This window comes from Dermacentor albipictus, chromosome 2, assembly GCF_038994185.2.
Source record: "Dermacentor albipictus isolate Rhodes 1998 colony chromosome 2, USDA_Dalb.pri_finalv2, whole genome shotgun sequence".
Taxonomy (NCBI): domain Eukaryota; kingdom Metazoa; phylum Arthropoda; class Arachnida; order Ixodida; family Ixodidae; genus Dermacentor; species Dermacentor albipictus.
Window position 1 is genome coordinate 130,877,090 of NC_091822.1, and position 20,669 is coordinate 130,897,758.

General features: G+C 45.1%; 1 protein-coding gene across 2 annotated transcripts in view; it reads left to right on the plus strand.

The window, feature by feature from the left end:
- Window positions 1-12,264, plus strand: part of LOC135912542 (uncharacterized) — a 31,157-nt gene extending 18,893 nt beyond the window's left edge. For both annotated transcript variants that reach the window (XM_065444998.1, XM_065444999.1), the window contains exons 9-13: window positions 710-966; window positions 5,533-5,643; window positions 7,089-7,440; window positions 11,892-11,985; window positions 12,105-12,264. In XM_065444998.1, the coding sequence (XP_065301070.1) occupies window positions 710-966; window positions 5,533-5,643; window positions 7,089-7,440; window positions 11,892-11,985; window positions 12,105-12,123 (833 nt within the window). In that variant the 3' untranslated portion in view covers window positions 12,124-12,264. The remainder of the gene's footprint in view (window positions 1-709; window positions 967-5,532; window positions 5,644-7,088; window positions 7,441-11,891; window positions 11,986-12,104) is intronic.
- The last annotated feature ends 8,405 nt before the right edge of the window (window positions 12,265-20,669 follow it).

Genomic DNA, 20,669 nt, shown 5'->3' on the forward strand with positions numbered 1-20,669 from the left:
GCTGCAGATTACCTGCAATATATTGAAAGCATGGGCCATATGTGCACCCACCTGTGCTGACAGCGAGCGGCCAACGTGGAAATTAGTAGCATATTTTTCGCAATATCTGGCAATCTAGATGAGGGCGTTTTCTTTTTTCCCCTTTAGACTTCCTGCAGACTGACTATCTCAATTTCCGTAAAATATTGTTTGCATCGCACTGAATGAATTGTAAATGCAGAGTTGCTGTTCCTTCTGAGGTGAAAGAGGGCAGTGTGGATCCACAGAAAGTGTAGACAGCAAAATGTACACATTGTTTTTGCCTCGGCGATGGCCAGTGCTACCATTGGTTGGGGAAAATGCGCAATGCACATGCTAGCTTTACGGTCAGGAAAACTTTCTTCTTGTTCCAGCTGCAGATGTACCAGTGGCACAACACCACAATATTTTCTGTCCACGCTTCATGGTAGCTTATTGGTTGCGAGTGTGCGCTGCTTAGCTCAAGGTCACACGTTTTATCTCTGCCATGGCGGCTGCATTTCGACGGAGGCAGAACGCAAAAATGCTGATGCACTTAGACTTACGTGCAATTTGAAGAACCTCGGGTGGTGAAAATTAATCCGGAGGCCCTTGCTACTGTCTCGTAATCGGATTCCTGTTTTCATATGTAAAATCCCAATATTTAATTGTAATATCTGCTGCCCTCGGCTCCGTCTCTCCTCGTTTTCAGAACCTCTGCGTAGGGGTTCGCACAGTACCAGGCGAAGTGGGCTCGCAGAGCACATCGTCTCGGACAGTTCCTCGCCATCAACATCAGCGTCCCTGTTGGAGTGCGCCTTCGTCGAGTCGCCCACCTCTACTCCACCGCCTCAAGGCAGTCGCACAGCTGCTCCCGAAGAGACTGTGCCCATTGATGAGGACACGGCTCTCAGAGAACAGGCACCGCGGAAAAACGCAGCGAGGAAATCTTGCATCTCGCGACCCAGTGTGAGTAGCCATCAATTTGCACCAGCGAAGCTTAAGCAAGCATTCGCCATGCTATTTACACAATCTCAGCCATAACATTGCACCTAGCATGAAGCATAGGTGGGTGGGGTGTCATTTCAAAAAAGAAACAAAAAATGGCAGCACAATCTGAGTTCTAAAGTCCCAAACCAGTGTCAAAAAATTCTCATCTGGCCCATTTGGTAAACCTGCTCAACATGCCTGATAAGCACTCCTTACTAGAATTTTTTGGGTTCAAGCAAAGATGCTCAAAACATTTTTCATGCTTGCTTATAGAACTTCTGCTGAAGTCACATACATGTGTATGAAGCTGCGAGAAAGATTGCAAAACTGTTTGTTTTGGTATCACTCCCATTATTTTTGAAACAGTGGTGTGTAGTATGCTTTGTCAATGCAAGAAGTTGCAGGACAAATTGCTCAAGCCATATTTTGAATATTCAGGTTTGTTTAGTCTGTTTTCAGATGCTGAAGCAGTATTCCAACGGAAGCTAAATGCAAACATGCTTGTGTACTTGGTAGCACTTTAGAAAGACACTAAAAAGAAATGCTAATCAGTTTAATTTAAAATATCTTCAAAACTACAGTTTCATTAACCTCGCAATGATGTAACCTGGAACCGCTGGAACCTGAGTGCTGGTACGTTGGTGACTTTCACTGACTTGAAAGTTCTTTTGTTATTGAGCTTCAACAAAATTTCTCCTGAACTTGCCGAGTTACCTTATGCTGTACTGTACTTTTTATAGTACATTATAGTCCATCTTTACTAATACAAAATTAACTAGGTGCAGACAGATGCCTTAGAAAAATTCGTGACGTCGTGGCAAGCCAGTGCAGGAAATTAAGGTGGTGTGGTCCCTCCTCATTCGTTTCTGCCTTCTTTCTTTCTTTCTTTTTTCCTTGCAGGTAAGACTGTCTTTTTTGAAACTGTATGAAGGTAGTTTGCTCATACAGATCACATTATTATGTCTCTTTAATGTCCCATTAAAACATGCCACCGGGCTAGTCAAAATTAATCTGATTCGCCCCATAACCAGTTTATCTTGCCCTTCGTTTAGGCATATATAAGCTCAAATAACTTCCACTGTGTATCTGAGGATATCTTGCATTTTTAAGGAGCACAGCCTGCTAAAACCTTGCTTTGTGAAATTCAGTTATTTTCTCTATAAAATGGTGAGGCAAGTTGCATAGGCTGCAAAGTTCATCTGAAACTTAATGTGACACCACGACAAAGTTGTGAAAACAGCGTCAAACAAGCACCGTCTCAAGGTTTTCGAGTTTGTTATTGCATTTTTTTTTACTTGGTACAGTAACAGCTCGTTAATTCGAACCGCAAGGGGAAGCCGCTTCAGTTTGAATTAACGAAAGTTCGAACTAACGAAAGTGAAGGAGAGCAACAGTACACTGCGATTTGGAAGCAGAAGGGCGTAGAACGGAGAGGCGGCAGCCACCGCTGCCTTCTGGCTGACCCCGCGGCGGTTAGATTTTTTTCCAATTCTGCCTTCTCTCGCCGTTCTCTCCGTTTCGGAGGCAATACAGCCTTGTGTGTAGGTAGTAGGCGCGTTTCTCTGGCCGTGTGCCAGGCGAGCGTAGTTCGAATTATCCGTGAGGGAACCTTCTCGCGTTCGAATTAACGGACTTTTTTATACATAGACTTCTGTGGAGCTTGGCCGGACCAAATCGTACAGTTCGAATTATCCATAAATTCGCATTATTGAAGTTCGAATTAATGAGCTTTGCCTGTATTGGTTTGTATGCAATAAAGTAGCAATGCACAAATGTTTGAAAAGTTTGAATATTATATTTTTAATATGTGTATTCGATTCGAAAAATAGATATCCCTAAGTGTTCATTCGAATGTTTGGCTTCAAATATTCACTTGCATACAAATATATTGCTGTCTGTGCGGGAGCAATAACAGTTCTTAGCATTTGTTTCTATTTAATCTAAGAATATTGCAGTGATTTTGTGCTGAATTGGGTGATTTTAATGCGATAGCATATAGGGCCCCATGTCAAAGAAATTCCTGCTTCCAACGTTGACCATCGATTCGGCAAAAAAAAATTTATACTGAGCCATGCAGACCCTCAGTCTAGCGCAAAGAAGTTACTGAACCAATTGAATTTCTCAAAGTAAAGCATGTCAGAAAAATTGTAAAGTATGACTTACACACAACCTACAGATATGATGGCGTTGGACTGTAATTTGAATGTACAAAAAAACATAATTCTGTTCTGTGGAAATTCAAACCCAAACTGCTTTTCCATCTCTACCATTCATAAACCGGCCACGGCCACCGAGATTTGCGCACGCAAATCTCGGAGGCCACAGAGCGGTGCTTCCGCCGCATCGCAGCCCGCGCTAGAGGCCGCATTTCCACCAGAAAGCTCGCAACCTCGCATAGCGTTAACCGCCAGCATTTCTCTAAACATTACGGTTATGTAAGCTGCAGTTGCCGGAAGGCGTGAGAAGCAGTCGAGAATCTTCTAATGCTATCGCGTTCCACTCTTAAAGGCGAAGCTTCAGCGTCCTCCAAATTTTTCGTGTTGCTGGTGAAGTTTCGCTTGTAAAGCACACTTAGCCACTAAACCCTAAACTTTGCAGTTAAGCCAGCTTCTCAGTAGCATGGGAACAGGTTTGTGGACAGTGAGAGAATACTTTTTTTAAGCATGAAAGGCTTTTAGTTCTCCCGTTGACAACTTTCAAGTGACCTTGAGCCAAAAGCCAGAGCCATTATACGGGAACTCAAACGAGAACATCCAGGCAAGTTGCGAGAACAAAACAAGATGATCCAGGCAACTAGGCAAGACGGCATTACATATGCTAGTTACTTTCCAAACAAGTCGCAAAAAATATTGCTTCCGAGTTCTTCCAAATGTTTGTTCACAAAATCAGTCAAGCTGTAACTTCTAGTACGCTGAATTTTTATTTGTCATTTCCAGTAGCAACATTCAAAAGGCAGATACAGTGCACCATACACTTGGTTATCATCTGTTGGCGCTGAGACAGAGTTGCCTGTGCTCTTTTCAACGCCAGCTGTGCTGAGACAGAGTTGCCTGTGCTCTTTTCAACGCTAGCTGCAACGAGAGAGTTGCCTGTGCTCTTTCCAAAGCCAGCTGCCCGTGAGGTCCGCGGCACATCTGGTGCGCCCGTAGTGTCCTAGCCGGTAGCGTCCTGCACACTTCAAATGGCTGTTTGAGCAAGACGATACTTGTAATGAAGTTCTGTCTGTGACAAAAAATTGGTTGGGCATCCATATGGTCCAGTACACAGTATGACATGATGTGGGGGGGGTGTGCCGTTGCAAACACTCGCTACACCTATTTTGAGATTGCAATAAAAATTCAAACAGCGCATAAACGACGGGACCAGAATGAGGAGGAGACAAACACGGCGCCGATATTCAGCGCCGTGTTTGACTCCTCCTCATTCTGGTCCCGTCGTTTATGCGCTGTTTGAATTTTTATTGTTACCATGCAACACCAACTCGCCCAATCCGCTGCCCTTTTGAGATTGCGACTCGTATCAAGGTAACACGAATAAACCATCATCAATACGTACAAACTTTGCATTGCAGTTCCGTTAAATTCCACAAGCTAGTCCCAACATGTAGCATTTGCATATAGCAGGCTAGGCGACTATTTGTCACGATCCCGTTTCGGAGGGGATGCCATCATTATCACTATCAACAGCAACGTACTGTGCCACAGGTCAAGGGATGTGACATGTGTGCCACGTAGTCCGAATACCTACGTAAAGAAGCGACTTGCAGACTTTGGCGGACGCCGCCAAAGTCTGCGATTGGTGGCGCTGGCTAACACTCCCAGGGTTCTACAAGGAAACATAAATACCCAAGAAAGTGGACCGGGAAACGGCGCCGCGGTAGCTCATTTGGTAGATCATCGCGTGCGAAATTTGAATGTTGTGGGATCGTTCCCCACCTGCAGCAAGTTGTTTGTTCATCCACTTTCATTTCCATTTATTTATTGCTTCTTTATTTCATTTATTAAGCAGAAGTAATTTTCCCTATGTTGTCCGTGGTGTCAGTGTTTGTTGGCTTCTTACGATACAGCTCCCATGGGAATGACAGATATCGTACATGGATTTGTCTGATCTTAGATTTTGCGGTTTCAGGTGTTCTTGTGGCTTTGTTTACTTTGCTTTACCTGCTTTTACCGGCCTAAGTTTCAAAGCAATCCTGTATTTCTAAACATGAAGACAACAAGACTTTCTGCACATGCATAATCCCTGCAAATTGTTGCATTTATGAACGCCATATTTTGCTGGAAATGGTCACATTGCAAAGTCGTTTGTAGCCAGAAAGAACGAAGTTTGAACAAAACAGTGTACTAACCATCATTTCCATGCTGGCTGAATTGCTGGGCTTGCAGTTCTAATAAACACTAGTGCCAAAGCTCCCTCTACTAGTTTGTGCAGTACAAGACTGTATGCTACGTCGAGAGCATGTCAGTGAGTTTTCTGCTGTTCAACACCGTATGCTTGTAACTTTCCACAGGCACAACCTTAAAATGTGCACGTCTTGTTGTGCAGGATACCAAGAAGCAATCTCGCGTGACTTTCGTTGTCAACAAGGTGAAAGAAAGTATGGCTGCTCGACAAGAAGACCTACAGCACTCTGTGCCCATCACTGCAGACTCCGAGGTATGTGGTTCAGTCTCTTCTTTGGTCCTCTCGTGATATGAAAGCCTGTTAATCTCGCCATGTTCCAGCCATGGATCCAGCTGCGAAGCATAAACAATCATTTGATCAGATTCGTTCAAACAGTGAAACAAGAAGCTCTTGCTTTCTGGGCACCAACATTCCTAAATAACCTGACTGCTGTGTTTGCCCCCTTAGTGGCTATACATATCTAAATGTTTAAAATTTATCACGGTGGGGTCTAGCTATGAGCGCGTACTATATGCGAGTTAATTTTTTAAGGTCATAGGCATACTTGAAATGAGGCCCACGTGTGCCTTTTCACCAAGCTAAATTACATGGCAAGACCAGCTGCGCAAAGCAGGATTTCCGCCTCATGCCAGTAGCTCTCAATATGCAAGCAAACGCTGCTGATGACATGGCCTGTTTTCAGTGCTTAGATTTGTGCACACGTGTCCAAAACCTCGTTGATTATAATTAAGATATGCAACATTCAGCATTGTCAGTTTAAACCGAAAAATGTATGCCAACATATTTTTTATGCATAATTTGGTTGTAACAGAACAAGGTCAATGAAAGCAAATTTACCGTAGAGCTGAGACGGTGGTCATTGCGCCGCTACGAGCCTGTGTACATGCACTACTATGCAAGGAGCCTAGCACGGTCAACATCATGTGTCAGCCTGCTGTCAAAACAATAATTTTTTTTAATAAGATCACCTTCATCTTATTCTTTTCAAAACAAGCTCACAAGTTCACTGGTAGTAATGTCGAATCATGTCTACCTGGTCTTTTTCTCTTGAGTAACATAAACAAGAATGTTTTAGGGCGGGCACCACCAATAATGTGTCCTGTGTACATACGTTATGCGCTCCTTGTGTCAATCCGCAAGATGGCGATACTGTGCCTACCTAATGGCTAAGATAATAGGCATAGAAAAGTTAGAGGCTTCTTTCATTAAAAGAATTGTGAGCCTGCAAGACTTGTATTTGTTGCATTGAGGATATTTAGCTATAATTTATTTTATCACAGAATAATTTCTTGGACATTATGCCTAGCACCATGGACACCTAGAAGGGTAGTAAAGATGGCATTGTTTCAAAGTGTCATGCTGTCACTCGGTGGTCACAACCCAGTTCCCAGTAAGCAACAACTGTCATCGCTTGGTGGTGCACGCTCGCCACATATGCAATGAACATTGCATCGAATGATGCCTGTCAGTTTCTGGGGTGATGTTTACATTGGGCAGCACTATAAGCTTCGCGTGCTTGCCATCGCTGTCGTTGCTTCGCCCTTCGAGCGATACTGTGCTTAATAAAAGTTAAATATTTGTTTGAGCTAAAAATCAAACAGATATTCACATAAAAAATGGAAACAACCTGTAAGTTTGGTGCGAAAAATGTATTCCCTGACCGAGGCTGAATTTTCTGAAAATCCTTTCCTCCGCAGGAGCCTCCGAAAGAACGTTGCAGCGCGACGATTTTCGTTTGCAAAAAAGAACCGATTGACGCAAGACTCGAAGGCCTGGGTGACGCACCACCTTGTACTGCCAACTCCGAGGTGCACAATGCTGACGGCAGTGGCGACGTGCCGCAAAAACAGAAGAGCGACCACGAGAACATTGGCACCGCAGCAGAAAAGGAAGCTTCACAGAAGGTAGCTCGGCTCTCCAAGCAGGCCCGTCGCACCGGCAAGAAATCGCGTGGCAAACTTCGCGACGCCAGCCCCACAGAAACAGAACCTCCTCAGCGCAGTGACAACCTGCCCAGGCCAGAGCTGATGGACATTGGGGCCAGTTCCTGTGAGTGGGCTCTTTTCAGTTGTTGGCAACTGCACCACAGTGAAGCCATACAGAGGAATCATTTCCCTAAAACGCCAAGAATGACAGAGAAGACGCGAAAAAACACTACAGCTTAGACCACTTATCATTAATCATAATAATAATAGTAATAATTTGATAGCCAGGTAAACATACATTGTAATAGCCAGCCCGCTTAAGCATTAATGCTTGCGAGTGCGGCTGGACAGTACAATATTGCATCAGTGCAGAGGCATGCACAAATTATACATATTAGAAGCATATATCGTTCACATCAGAAGGAAACTCGGGTTGTGAATTAAAGTGGATTCTCGCAGAACCTCAAGGGATCCAGGGAAAGTGGTTCTGTTTATCAGGAGTTCCATTCACTAAGAGACAAAGCTGAATATGATTGCATAAATACAAAACCAACCAACCATGAGGATGGTGTTCTGTTTAAGCATTTTCTGTTTATCGAGATTTCACTGTTGCATGTCACAAAACAGCGATGCAAGAAACAAGGTACAGTTGATCCTCGATATATTGAACAGCGTGGTGATCACAAAATAGTTCGATATAGCCAGAATGCAATATATAAAATCACGTAAAAGCATAACAAACTTCTGCAAATCAATCAATGAACCAAGGGTGCAATCTGGAATCGTTGTTCTGAGCGCGTGTTCGGTTTCGCCACGCACAATTGGCCGAGGCCGCACCGACATCGTCAGCCGGGAGCACCGGTCGATTCAGCTTCGTCAGCCGTGTGAAGTCGGCACAGTTTAGGCAAATTGCGCATGGCCCAACCAAACGCGCGCTCTGAACAACGATCCCCAGTCACGTCCCAATCGTGACGCAGTAAATACTCACTTGAAGCTTCACACAAAGTATTTATTTATTTGGCTGAAAGTACTGCAGCAGCGTAGCCTGCCAGCCGTGTGCTTAAACACGGAGTCTTCAACATAGTCTAGACTATTTATAAGCAATAGGCCGGTGCCCTCTTTTGCGCTGCAGTAGCTGCGTAGAAGTGCCAAAGCAGCTACAGCCTCAGTTGAAGTCGGGAGTGGGGCAACATCAGCGCTTGCGGGATCAACCTTGGCAGCGTCTTCATTTGGCTGCCGCTTCTGCTGCAGTCTCCATGTCCGTCAATTGAAGCGTTTTCAAACACTGTCAATAACAAAGTATTAAGTGGCGTCTGCCAAGGCGTCTTTGAGTGAGCGATGCAACCCCCAGTTCTCGCGCGGCACCGGAGGCACAGAGTGCGACTCCAAAAAAGAGCCAGTGCAGCACATACAGTGCGTCATTGACAATGTCAAACTAGCCAAACTGCCTCATGTGTACGCCGCTACGTTCACATGGCGCCCTCTGCGCGATTGGTGTGTGCAGCTATAGTGCGCAGCAATCGGGAACGCCCATCGCGCCACCGCCATCTTCGAGGGTTTTGCGGGAAAGCTCACCGCCTGTCAGCAGAGCGCACGTGGTCTGGGGTGGATGAGTTTGATATGCAATCTTATGTGCAATCTTATGTCCAACCCTGTTCGAAATAAAAAATATTAAATGCATGCAATTTTCCAGGTAATAAAGTGTTCGATATACGCAATAATTCGATATATCCGTGTTCGATATATCAAGGTTTGACTGTTGTACAGCGCCTGAATATGAGATTATCTTTTTTTCCACATTATACATAAAAACAATAGAATATGCTTTTCACACACGTCTAACTTTTTATAGACTTAAGAGTATAGGAGACCATGTGGATTCATTCAATTGACTGCGCAAATGACTGTATGAATTGCTTAATTTCTCGAACAGAGGTGAGAGATACTGATTTCAAATTTGTTAAAGTTGGGAGGTGCATAAAAGTTATAGATTTTCCTTCCGTAATTAATGCAGACGCGAGAAATAAACTTTTCTGTCTTGCGTAATTTTTTTTTTTAATTTGAAAGAACCAGAGAAATAAAATTTTACACAATTTTTATGAGATGCTCTCTGTCCATAACTATACTCCAACTGCATTCTTGGCGCCTTTAATGCACATCCCCCCCCCCCCTCTTTGTACCCATCACTCCACTCTCCTTCTTAACATCCTTTTCTGTTAGTCACTGTCACACTCTTCAACATTCACCAGTTTTCTTTTTTTTAACAGACGGCAGCCTCTAACATTCCTGTATTTCTGTTTCCGTCTGGACTTCGAGGCCATTCACCTACTTGCCCTCGCACCTGTTTGTTGTGGCGGTTTCTTAGCTTCCCTGGGCCAGCACCCCTATCCTGGATATATTTTGCCGTGCGCAAATCGGCATTCTGTAGGTCTTTCTTTCTCGGCCTGTTTTAAAGTGAAGCTTCTTAAAACGAAGCTTTCTTTGCCTCTTCCTTTGACTTTCCCACTGCTGCTGCTGTGGCTGTCTTGCACGCTGCGTCGGGGGTGGTTCAGAGCATGTATGTAAGTGCAAGGAGCTTGGCAGAGGAGAGGAGCTTCAAGAAACTTGTTTGGAGCTTTGCCCTTCGTTGAATGTGGATAATGCCCTCTGGAGCTCCCTGGGCATTGATTGCCCCCTTAGCCTCTTGACAGCTGTAATTATCCATGAGCCCCCCCCCCCACCCGGAAGCACTGTAGAAATTGCAGTGCTTGCCTTTCTACTTATCGATGTCCAGAGGGTTGCTAGATAGAATGGTAGAAAGGAGTCGGGGAGAGCAGGCAGAGAATGGGTAGAACTGACGCAGTCTCGAAACGAGTGAATAAAACAGCCTTGTCACTCTTCACTCGCAGTTCCCATACAAGGTGGGAGGGGTGGGTGGAAGATGACACGAGCAGGCAAGGAAACGCTACTACTATAGGACCCTTTCACTGTTTACAAACATAGGCCCTAGACGGCTTCTGGTTTTGCTGGCATAGCCCGCTAAATTTAGCGAGCAAGAAGGGCATTGGCGGCCATATTGAGTAGCAGGAGTGCATTAAGATGTAAGTCTGGAGATTTTCAACCCCTTTCCTCTGTACATAACAATTTTACAAGTCAAACTTGCCATAGGATATACGAAAAATTTTATGTATTATTCTTGAGATGCAATGCGCACATCTTTTATCTCAAAACCTAAAAACAGACTTTTCCACACAGTGAAACAACTTAATAACACACTGTGTGTTCCGGCGCAGTAATTGATGAGGCTCATGACTGGCAGTTTCTTGGAGCCGCACTCTTGCTGCTCTTATCGCACGAGCAAAACAGTCTATGGACACGGCAGCAGTTGCAGGGCAGTAGGATAAACTTAAGCTCAAGGTACGGGGACATGACAACCCACACTCCCCATTCGGAGTGCCACTAGCCGTCGCCTTGCTTGCATATTCAAGCTTTCCCGTTCATCCATGTTGCTCTTTTGGAGCCCACCTCCTGAAACTTTGTTCCGTGCGAAAGGGAGGAGTTTCATCAGGAAATGTCGGGGGCACCGTGTCCGTGTCATCCTTATCACTGTCGCTAGTCGACACTTCGGCAACAACAGAGGCAACGATGGCGAAAAGTCGAACCACGTAGCCAACATCTCTTCGCGGTCGCAGCAGCGCTGCCGAGCAACTGCTTCGTATTCCAAATGCCACACACCGTAGTCAACAGTAGACCCATGTAGCATGCTAGTGCCGACTCCTTCGTGTAACATTCGGTAGCACGAACAATGTCTAATTTTTCTTCTATGCTGAGCACCTGGCATCTTCTTTATCCGAGCTTTGGCATGATGCGAGTCTTCGCTTGCACGACGCCACAATTCTCTCTGGCACGGCGCCGAAATGATGTTGATGTTGGCGTGGCTTCATGCGTAAACACACAGGGCACTTGGAGGGTGTTGTTCTGATCTCTGAGGCTTGTTGTTCTGCTGGTCTGCCCGATGGAGACGACGCATAGCCGTGTTTGTGCGACAAAAATTGGAAACACATGTTAACCGATACGTATGCAATAAGCTGGTACGGTTTATGCGGATACAAAAGACGTTATGTTCAATGACCACTGAGTCGGGGATTTGACTTTACTGCTTTTAAAACAGAACTACTGTTTAAGCGGGTGCAGTTTAACGCGGTTTTACGGTATTACTGCATGCATTTTGTAAAGATTCCATATGGTTTGTGCGTGGCCAGCACACTTGTTTTCACGATTTCACTTATCTACTTATCTCGAAACTCTGCTTCTCTCTCTTCTTTACAGCTTCGAATTAACAAGATTTTACTGTATGTCCACCTTGGATTCTTTAATGTGTAACTAAAGGGCAGTACACAAGCATTTTTGCATTCCACCTCCATCAGTGTAGCCACCATGCCTCAGAAATGAACTCGCGACCCCGGGCTCAGCCGCGCAGTGCCATAGCAACAGACACCGCAGTGGGTAGCGTGGTACATGGGCTGTAAGCTGGATTCCTGCACCAGCAACTCGGAACAGTTCATTTGAAAATGGCGCTGTTGTTTTCCATTTCAGCAACAGACGAAGATGGGGCCCCTCGCTCTTTGGTGGGTCGACCATCCAGGAGGAAGTTGCAGCCCAAGAGCTACAAAGAGCCAAGCATGTTGACGTAAGTGGGAATGAGAGATAGTTGTCCTAATTGCAGTAAACGAAAAATTGTACAAATTTATTTTGAGCGAACTAATGATAGTAATTTTTGTTTCCTTTTCTTTTTTTTTTCTCTTTCAGAAAACTCAGACGACCATAACATGGAAAATGGCCACCTGTATTGTATATAGTTTTAAATTGTGATACCATGTGTTCTTGTACTTCTAGCTCTTGTACTTTTACCTTTGACAAAGACCACTGTCATTTTTATACTTTTTAGCTGTGCGATTTTAGCAGTGCGTAATTCATTTGACAAATAAACTGCCATCTAAAGACACAAGACCAGAGGCACATGTGTAACGGGCCAGACAAAATGCAGACTAAGTGTACGCTCTGAGATGGCCATGTCCTGGAGCAGGACTGTTAGAATCTCTAAGGTTCAGACTGGAGTCCAACTTAAAACACTATTGTAGTCATGCCGAGTGTTTGTATGTTGGTCGAGTCTGAGACTTTAAGGAAAGTCTGCTTCCACTTGGACTGGCTGTATATCTTAATGCGCATGCTACTATTGAACTCAAATTTGTACCAGACATAGCAAGTACTGAAACATATGAATTGTCAGATTTGTTCAGCGAGAGGCAAAGGTGGACCTGTCGAACAACACAGGGTCTGGAAACTCTGAAACATGCTTTGGGCCTTCACAGGTATGTCTGCAAGTCAATCGCAAAGCCGTATTAACTCCTGTTACAGCTAAATGTGTTTTCTACCACCTAGAACATGGCTAGTGCATTGGACAGTTTTGGCTTCTACTGCATTTCTTAGCTTGTTGTCCTCATTGTCTTTGCATCACAGTTAAAACTTGCAGACCAGCTAGCTTGTGACAAAGTCCTTGTGTGACGCAATGTTTCATTGTGAGACAAGAAAACAATGCACTCGTGCTACTGTCTTAGCACAGAACCACTGCCTGGTGCATTATGCGAAATTGTGTTGCACAATTCTTGGGATGTGCTAAGAAAATAAAGCTTTTTATAGATTATAAAAATTGGCCGAACTTTTCACTTCATTTTGCAGTCCTTGCCTCCTGTCCAGGATGATCCTTTGCACAATCTACTAAGTTTGCTTTTTGAAGAGACTAAAATGACCTTTTTTCGTAGGACTCTGCTACAGTTAATGAATTCCATCTCTTTCTTTCTTTCTTCTTTTTTTTTATTATTCTGAACATTTCACTGCCGTGCAAGGTCTTTGTGGCATTAAATTTAGCTTAATCAAAGCAAGGAAATCGTCCAGTTGGGGCACTTAGTGATCAACAAAGGCAAGGATTCCCACCAAAAAGTTTAAAGAGTTATTACTTCATTACTAGTAGTAGCATATATGCTAGTGGTACAATACTGAAATGCTGTGTTCAAATTTGTGGACACGCTTCAAGCACTGCCGATATAAAAGCTGCACCTTAAAAAAATAAAAATAAAGGCTTGGGAGGTGTTCGGAAACACCCCATGAGTTTTTCAAATGGGAAAGTAGTAGCTTCTTCATGGCGCTGAGAGAAATGCTTTGCAAAATCGGTGGCAATCTAGCGTTAGATACGAGAGAAAAGCGTTAGCATTACTTTGCACCTTTTTCAGATCCCGGATATGTATGTGTATGCGTGTGTTGGAATCTATATACAGCAACGCTTTGCAAGTGCATAAAGAGTTGAAACGAGTTTGTGTTCACTGAATGTCCACACAAAGTGACACGGAAGGATTTATTTGGGCATTGTAGAGAGGCTAATGCGATGCCACGGATGCGAGAAGGTGACCTTTCCGGGTTTTTTTCCCCCACTACGGATGCAAGTGCCACCTAGTGGTGGTGGAAGGAACCCAGTGGCGTGCACGGTGCGCATGCTCCACTGTGATTGGTTGGCCTATTCTGTTATAGAACAGCCGGGGCGCAGCACCCACAGTCACTAAACCCGGCAAGGTTCACAAGAAATTGGAAGAACAACATGGGCAGTGGCGAGTTTCGAACATGCAGCCCCACGCTGAGAAGTCGAGTCTTATCCACTGGGCTAAACACTAACGCTTACAGAAGGCGACTATATCAGAACCATACTTGTACCGCACTGTCTGTTGTAGCGCGACACAGACGGATAAACAGTCAGCATGTTGACAAGGAATGACAAGGGGTTTTATGGGTCTGATTGCAGTTGGTAACGATTCCACGCAGATGGATAAGGTGCTAAAGAGTGATAAGGGTTGGATCATTCCGATAAGGTTGATAAAGACAAAGGGTTAGATCGAGTCCAATAAGGTTGACAATGGTTTATACTGGCCAGATCAAGAGCGAAAACAGATGACAAAGCAAATAAAGCATCCATTTAATGAACCATCTAGTGCTTCATCAATCGCGATAAACATGCGTCGTGTCGTATGCGTGGAGGTAAGTGGCACAATGCTTACACATACTTAAGCAACTCCAGTAGAGTTTCTGCATACCTTTTTTAATGCAAACTTTAATGGAAATTTAATGATGAGCAAACTTTAATGAAATGGCACTGGAAATTTGACATAGCGGCATTCTACAGAGTGAGCAGCAAGTACCGCTTCTTTTCATTGCAATAGCTATTGCACAGGTGCTCGAGGTGCATATGTGCTGTTTCCAGTTGAGTTGTGCTATCCTATCAAAGTGCATGCGCAGCCTGCACGTTGCGGATTAGGCCTCTAGAGACATGCTGTGTGTATGGCTCCGAAAGTGACTAAGCCAAGTGAACGATTTGGGTTTGCTGGAGCCAGTGCAGAATTCTGGCTTCCACTGCTTGCAAGAGTGTTGTGCACCCACATATTAACGTTGCTGCTGTGCAGCTGTGTTCATCTTGATAGTTAGCCTATTCATCATAAGTACACTGTATACACTCTCCCAGTGACCTCCAATTATCCCATCCTTTTGCTAAGTGAACACAAGTTATGCCTGCAAATTTTATAATTTCATCGCCCTACAAAATTTTCTGCCGTCCTCGACTGCACTGCCCTTGGCACCCATTCTGTAACTCTAATGGTTCACCGCTTATCTGCCCCATGCATTACACGGCCGGCCCAGCTGCATTTCTTCCCCTTAATGTTTCCTAGTATATCGGCTACCCACTTTTGCTCTTCAATTCACATTGCTGTCTTCCCGTCCCCTAACTTTACACCTAACATTTTTTTTCTTCCATTGCTCGTCACAAAGCCCTTAATTTTTTTGTCAAGCTTCTTTGCTGGCCTCCCAAGTTTCTGCCCCAGATGTTAGCACTGATAGAATGCAAAGGTTGGGCACTTTTTGAGAATAGCGGCAAGCAGCCAGTCACGATTTGGTAATGCCTGCCATATGCACTCCAACCCATGTTTATTCCGTAAATTTCCTAATGGTCAAGGTCCCCTGTGAATAATTGACCTAAACAAATGTATACCCTCCAAAGCGACTGGAGCGCTCATCACGCCAGCGTTCCGAGACGCCTTGAGCATAATTCTAAAGCTTGCTGTAGCTTTTGATGCTTTGCCTTTCAATGCTTCTTAAAAGTGTCTCTTGTAATAAATGCTGAACAAAATCTTCGCATTTAGTCGCTAAAATAAGGTTCCATGAATACGAAAGATTGCTTTTATCTATGTCGCAATCGTGACGCCAAAAGTTGGTGTCCACATTGTGGGCTCGAAGCCGCTTTCACTTATATTATTCAACTGGTTCCTACTGCACTCCAACTCAGTTTGAAGTGATGCGTGGCCCTCTCGTAATTGGTGCCAGAGAAAGCCTGCCCCAGCCAAGCATGCCAGGTGCTCCCAGAGCAATCTGAGTAGACACATGATCGGGATTCTGTCGGAATCGCCGCGCTTCCGGCTCGAAGGCGAGAGCACGTCTGCGCAGTCCGAGGTGGAGCGCAGCGCTCTGAACGAAGCAGTCGAATGTGTTTCGAGCGCTCGAATTCAACCAAACGGATGTAAACTCCTCCGAAAGGGCACTCGAAAGCGACCAATCGGATGTACCATCATGCGACACTTTCACCCCAACGCAAACAACTGAAATTTGCCGTTCTCCCAGGTAGCATTTCTAAGCATAGATCTGAAATACAAGAGCTTGCAATGACAATACTAGTACCTTAGATATTTTTGCAGGAATTCAAACGGCAATCTTTTTGGCATAGATGTCTCGGAGGTTGCGTGCACTGAACATAAGTGCACCTTGTTCATCTGCTGACTGCAAGATTACCATACCGTATGATGAAGTGAAACGTTCTGCACCATGTCATACAATCCCAAGTTATGATATCGCAAGTGTGATATACTTGTTTCTACGCAAGCAACAAGTAGTTGTGACAGGATGCCGAGTATCCCATATAAAAGGCAGACAGAAAAAGTCTATGCACCACCCTGGACTGCTTTTATGTAATAGTAGTAAGTGGGATTTTGCAGGATTATGCCACTGTTCCGGAGTAGTTGCCCCGTATTTCACTGTGCTGCACATTCTTAAAATGGATGGATGGATGGATACAACTTTATTGAATGTCCTGCAAGGTTTAACGTGACCCGGGCTTAGGTCTCCCGTGGGAGATCATCAAGGCCCTGCCTCAACGCCACCTCGCGGCTTGCTGGACTGCCCACGCCTGAATGCCGAGGTCACGCGGACACAAAATACTGTTCTAGAAAGTCTGGTACAGCTGAGAACCTAGCTGCATTGAGAGCTGGGCCAGTATAATGTATTATTTGCTACATTATGACCATGATCGCATGACTGATGATAAGTAGGCGCAGCACCACTCCGATGGGCCACGATGCAATGTGAAAAATATTTATTAAACAAGTGTGACATTATCCCAGTCCTGAATAGCAAGTCAATCAAATTTAACTGTGACAGCAGTTAAAATCTTGAAGCTGCATTTGCTGTCTCCATACATTTTTCACGTTGTGGTGTTATCGGTACTGCATCACTATCAGGTGTTGCCTTCAGGTTTGCCATGAGGCAAAGAAAGGAAAAAGTTATGGAGATTGAGTGCATGTGTTGAAACCCACGGGAAGTGAAGATTTTGTGAAGCTGTAAATTAAATGCCATACGACCCTTCATATTTCGGCACCACATCTTGCAGCACAGTAATTACGTGCCTGCCTGGCAAGATGGCAAGACACGGAGACTCCCACTGCACGAATGTGGATTACAGCCTCCAGGATTGACCTACTTTGCTGCTGCACTATCTCCAGCATGAGCCCATTGTACTTGGTGAGGCAGCAACCAAGATGCACCACATCTTTGGGAAGAAAACATGGAAAGCTTTGCGTTCATAAAGGAATTGTGCACTTGAAGGCATACACCTGCTACTGTGAGAATATTTGGGTACCATCTTTGTATCATTGTTTATCTACAGTGCCAGGAAGTTCATTTACTACTTTATTTCCTGGTGCTCCCGCTGCTTCTTTTTGGAGCTTGTGTGCGAGTTGATGGACGTGCATTTTTTTTTTCCTTCGCTCACTTGTTAAGTATTAAACATCTAATAGCATGTCAAGCCTCTCACTCGGCTAACCTCTCCATCTATCATTAAAATTTCTCACCAGTGTGCACGTGTTTTGACATACTGGTTGACGTATATGGTTTCCATGCAGTACATTCTTGGAATAAGCAGTCTGTGTGCACAGTGGGTAGGCTATGCGATGCGAATAGCATAACATGGCAGTGTGTCTTCAGGAGACTGTTGCCCTAGGCTAGCGCTCTGGCGTAACGCAGCTGCAACATATTGAGCACTTGGCTCACAGAAACCTAAATGCAAAGTATATCCTTTTGTTCGCTACTGTCTCTTCAAGAAGATGGTAGTCTCCGCTGCGAGAGCCCACTGCTGTCGCAGTAAACATGCTCAGAAATGGAGGAACCGCTGACGCCTTCTCATTCCTTCAATATGAATTTTACACCCTGTTCGATCCTCCTAGATCTCGTCAAGAAACACGAAGGCCAAGCAACGGTCTCGTGCGTTAAATGGCCTCTCACTAGACCCTATCGCATATTTTGGTTATATACTGGAAGTTTTGGGATGCAATCTAGGAAGTGCCTTACCGCAAGAATTCTTTAAATGGGTTTATTGTTAACAGATAGGAGAAACTGAAATATTGCGTAGCCATGCTGCCTGCAGATAAACTTGACTGCCAATGTAGACACTCTCTCCTGCCTTGACCAGCCTCTGCAAGGGACATTTTTTCCCTGTCTTGTCCCATATCAGAGCTGGACCTTTACCTTCTGTTTTTCTTAGAGCGCAGCTCTGAGGTGTCCGTTCCTGCATTGTGCGTCGGCATGTCTCAGTGTCGCGGCGCGCAACCGAATAAATTGGCACAGCAAAAGGTGAAAGCGAACGCTAAATGCAGTGGGAGATTAAAGGAGAGAGCATGAGGAGGAAAGTGGAGGAGGAGGAGGCTACAGTGAGAGCATGAGGCAGAAAGTGGAGGAGTAGCGGAGGGGAAATGGCCTGCGCATGCGCCGAGTTGCCAGCGGCCACGACATCTGCAGCCTCGTGGGCGATCTCATCTGCACTTCCGAGGGGGGGCCAGGGTGGCGTGAGGTGGGGAAGGCTATGCTCGTCTGCGCCGCCAGCCGCCGAGGTCAGTCCGCAGTTCCAGCAAATGTGACGGGGATCACTGCTGCTGCAAGGGGCGATGGCAATCGGCTTCGAGTAAGGCTCGATGTGGCGCTCTCTTGGGTATTGTCACTGGTGGCACGATTTCCCCGCGACAAAGAGCTGCTTTCGTCGTCGGTGGAACTGAAGCGCGAGAAGAAAAGCGTAGTGCCACGCAAACAATGGCTACGATATGGCACCAGAGTAACACACGTAGTCTGTATGAAAACAAAGCGCTGCATGAGCAGAGTTCTGTCTGCAGCGGCTGCTGTGAACCACGCTTACACGTCACCCACACACTGCCTCTTACAATCTCCCGATCAGCGAGGCAGTCGTGCTACACTTCGCTCCGTTTGTTATGTGCTGCACGAGACAGATTGTCCATGCCAACTATGCTAACCACAGCGTTCTCTCCCTGATATAAACCATGCACCTATATATAATCGCAATGCAAAATATTGACATGCAAAATGAAAACACGTGAAAACGTCTGAACTGCACTCAAATTTCGCATTAGAGAGTATTATAATCGTCGGTGTATTCCTTTTTCTCTCTCTTCATTTCGCTGCACGACACACTCCCAGTTAGACTGCATTAGAGAGAACTTTATTTCAGTGGCAGTATTGCTATTGGCGACATTGCAGGCAATGCGTCTTACATAAAGGCATTTGTGTGCGTGACCTTGACTCAGGCCGGAAGCAGGACTCCCTCAAGAAGAGCGTGCAGACCTGTGTAAAATTTCAGCTGTTTTCACACCGTTCAGCCACATACTTTGCAGACACGACTGCCACTGCATGGTCCATGCGCCACATTTCTCTGCCAGCAATGTACAACCTGGTAAAGGGCCCCTCACCAGGTCTGGCCATTTTGAGCTGACAAGCACAGTGAATACAATGCATGCTAACAATTGTGTGTGCCAAGTATTAACATGATAGTGTCGCAGAAAATTTAGCGTCCAGTGTCGACCGTCTTTCCTGCAAAAAGTCATTCCAAACCATGCATACCCAAGAACGCAGACCCTCTATGTACCACAAAGAAGTTACCAATTGAGCTTCTCGAAGTAACATACGTCAGGCAAGCCATAAAGTACAACTTGCACACAACCTACAGACATGATGGCGTCGGATTGTAATTTGAATATTCAAAAAAACATATTTCTGCGAAGCAGAAGTTCAAACATACACCCATTTTCCAGTTTCTAAAATTCATAGAGCGGCCATGGCCTCGGAGATTAACGTGCGCAAATCTCAAAGGCCAGAAAGAGGCGCACCTAATTCCTTGCAACACCTCCAGATGACATTCACCTCTGCCGCATCGCAGCCCACACAAGAGGTCGCGCTTTTACCAGAAAGCTGGCCTTCATGCATAGCGTTCACCGCCAGCATTTGCCAGGGAACATTCATAAGCTGCAGTTGCCGGGAAGTGAGAGAAGCAGTCTGGGATCTTTGAATGCTATTGCGTTCCACTATTAAAGGCGAAGCTTAAGCTTGCTCCCAAATTTTTTACATCTCTACACGTCGCGGAAAGAGCTTAAATTTCAAACCAAACGCCATTTGCCCTTCTCTTCGCGGGCACCGCGCTCCCACCCAGACAGTCGACGTACATCGCACAAGTGCGCCTACATACATGGCAGTGCTGCAAGGTCACTCACAGCGACTTCAAGGATTAGTCAAGGCAACATCAGTTGCTTAATGTGTTGCTTCACTAGACCAATTATTTTCAAAGAAGTAATAAAACATACCAACTGAATGCCTTCGTTTTTGTTATGCTTTATAGTGCAGCGAGAGATGTACTTCCGTTTCTTCTATTTGTTCCTATGTCATGCAGCCACACGAGCTGCAAACAAAACTGTCATTTTCTGCCATCATGCTCTTCATTCATCCTCTCGCAGCTGCCTCAGCACTTGTGGCACTGACTTATACAGCTAATCAGGGTGTTTTCGTGCACAGCGCACAAAATAACCGCTGCGCCGAACAAGACAAACGCAACACCTCTCATGTGAGACTGTTGGTGGAAGTGTGCCACTCTGCAAAAACACGAGAAAAAAGAAATATATATATATATATATAAAGAAGGCGGGGCCCATGATGTACCCATTGTGCAAT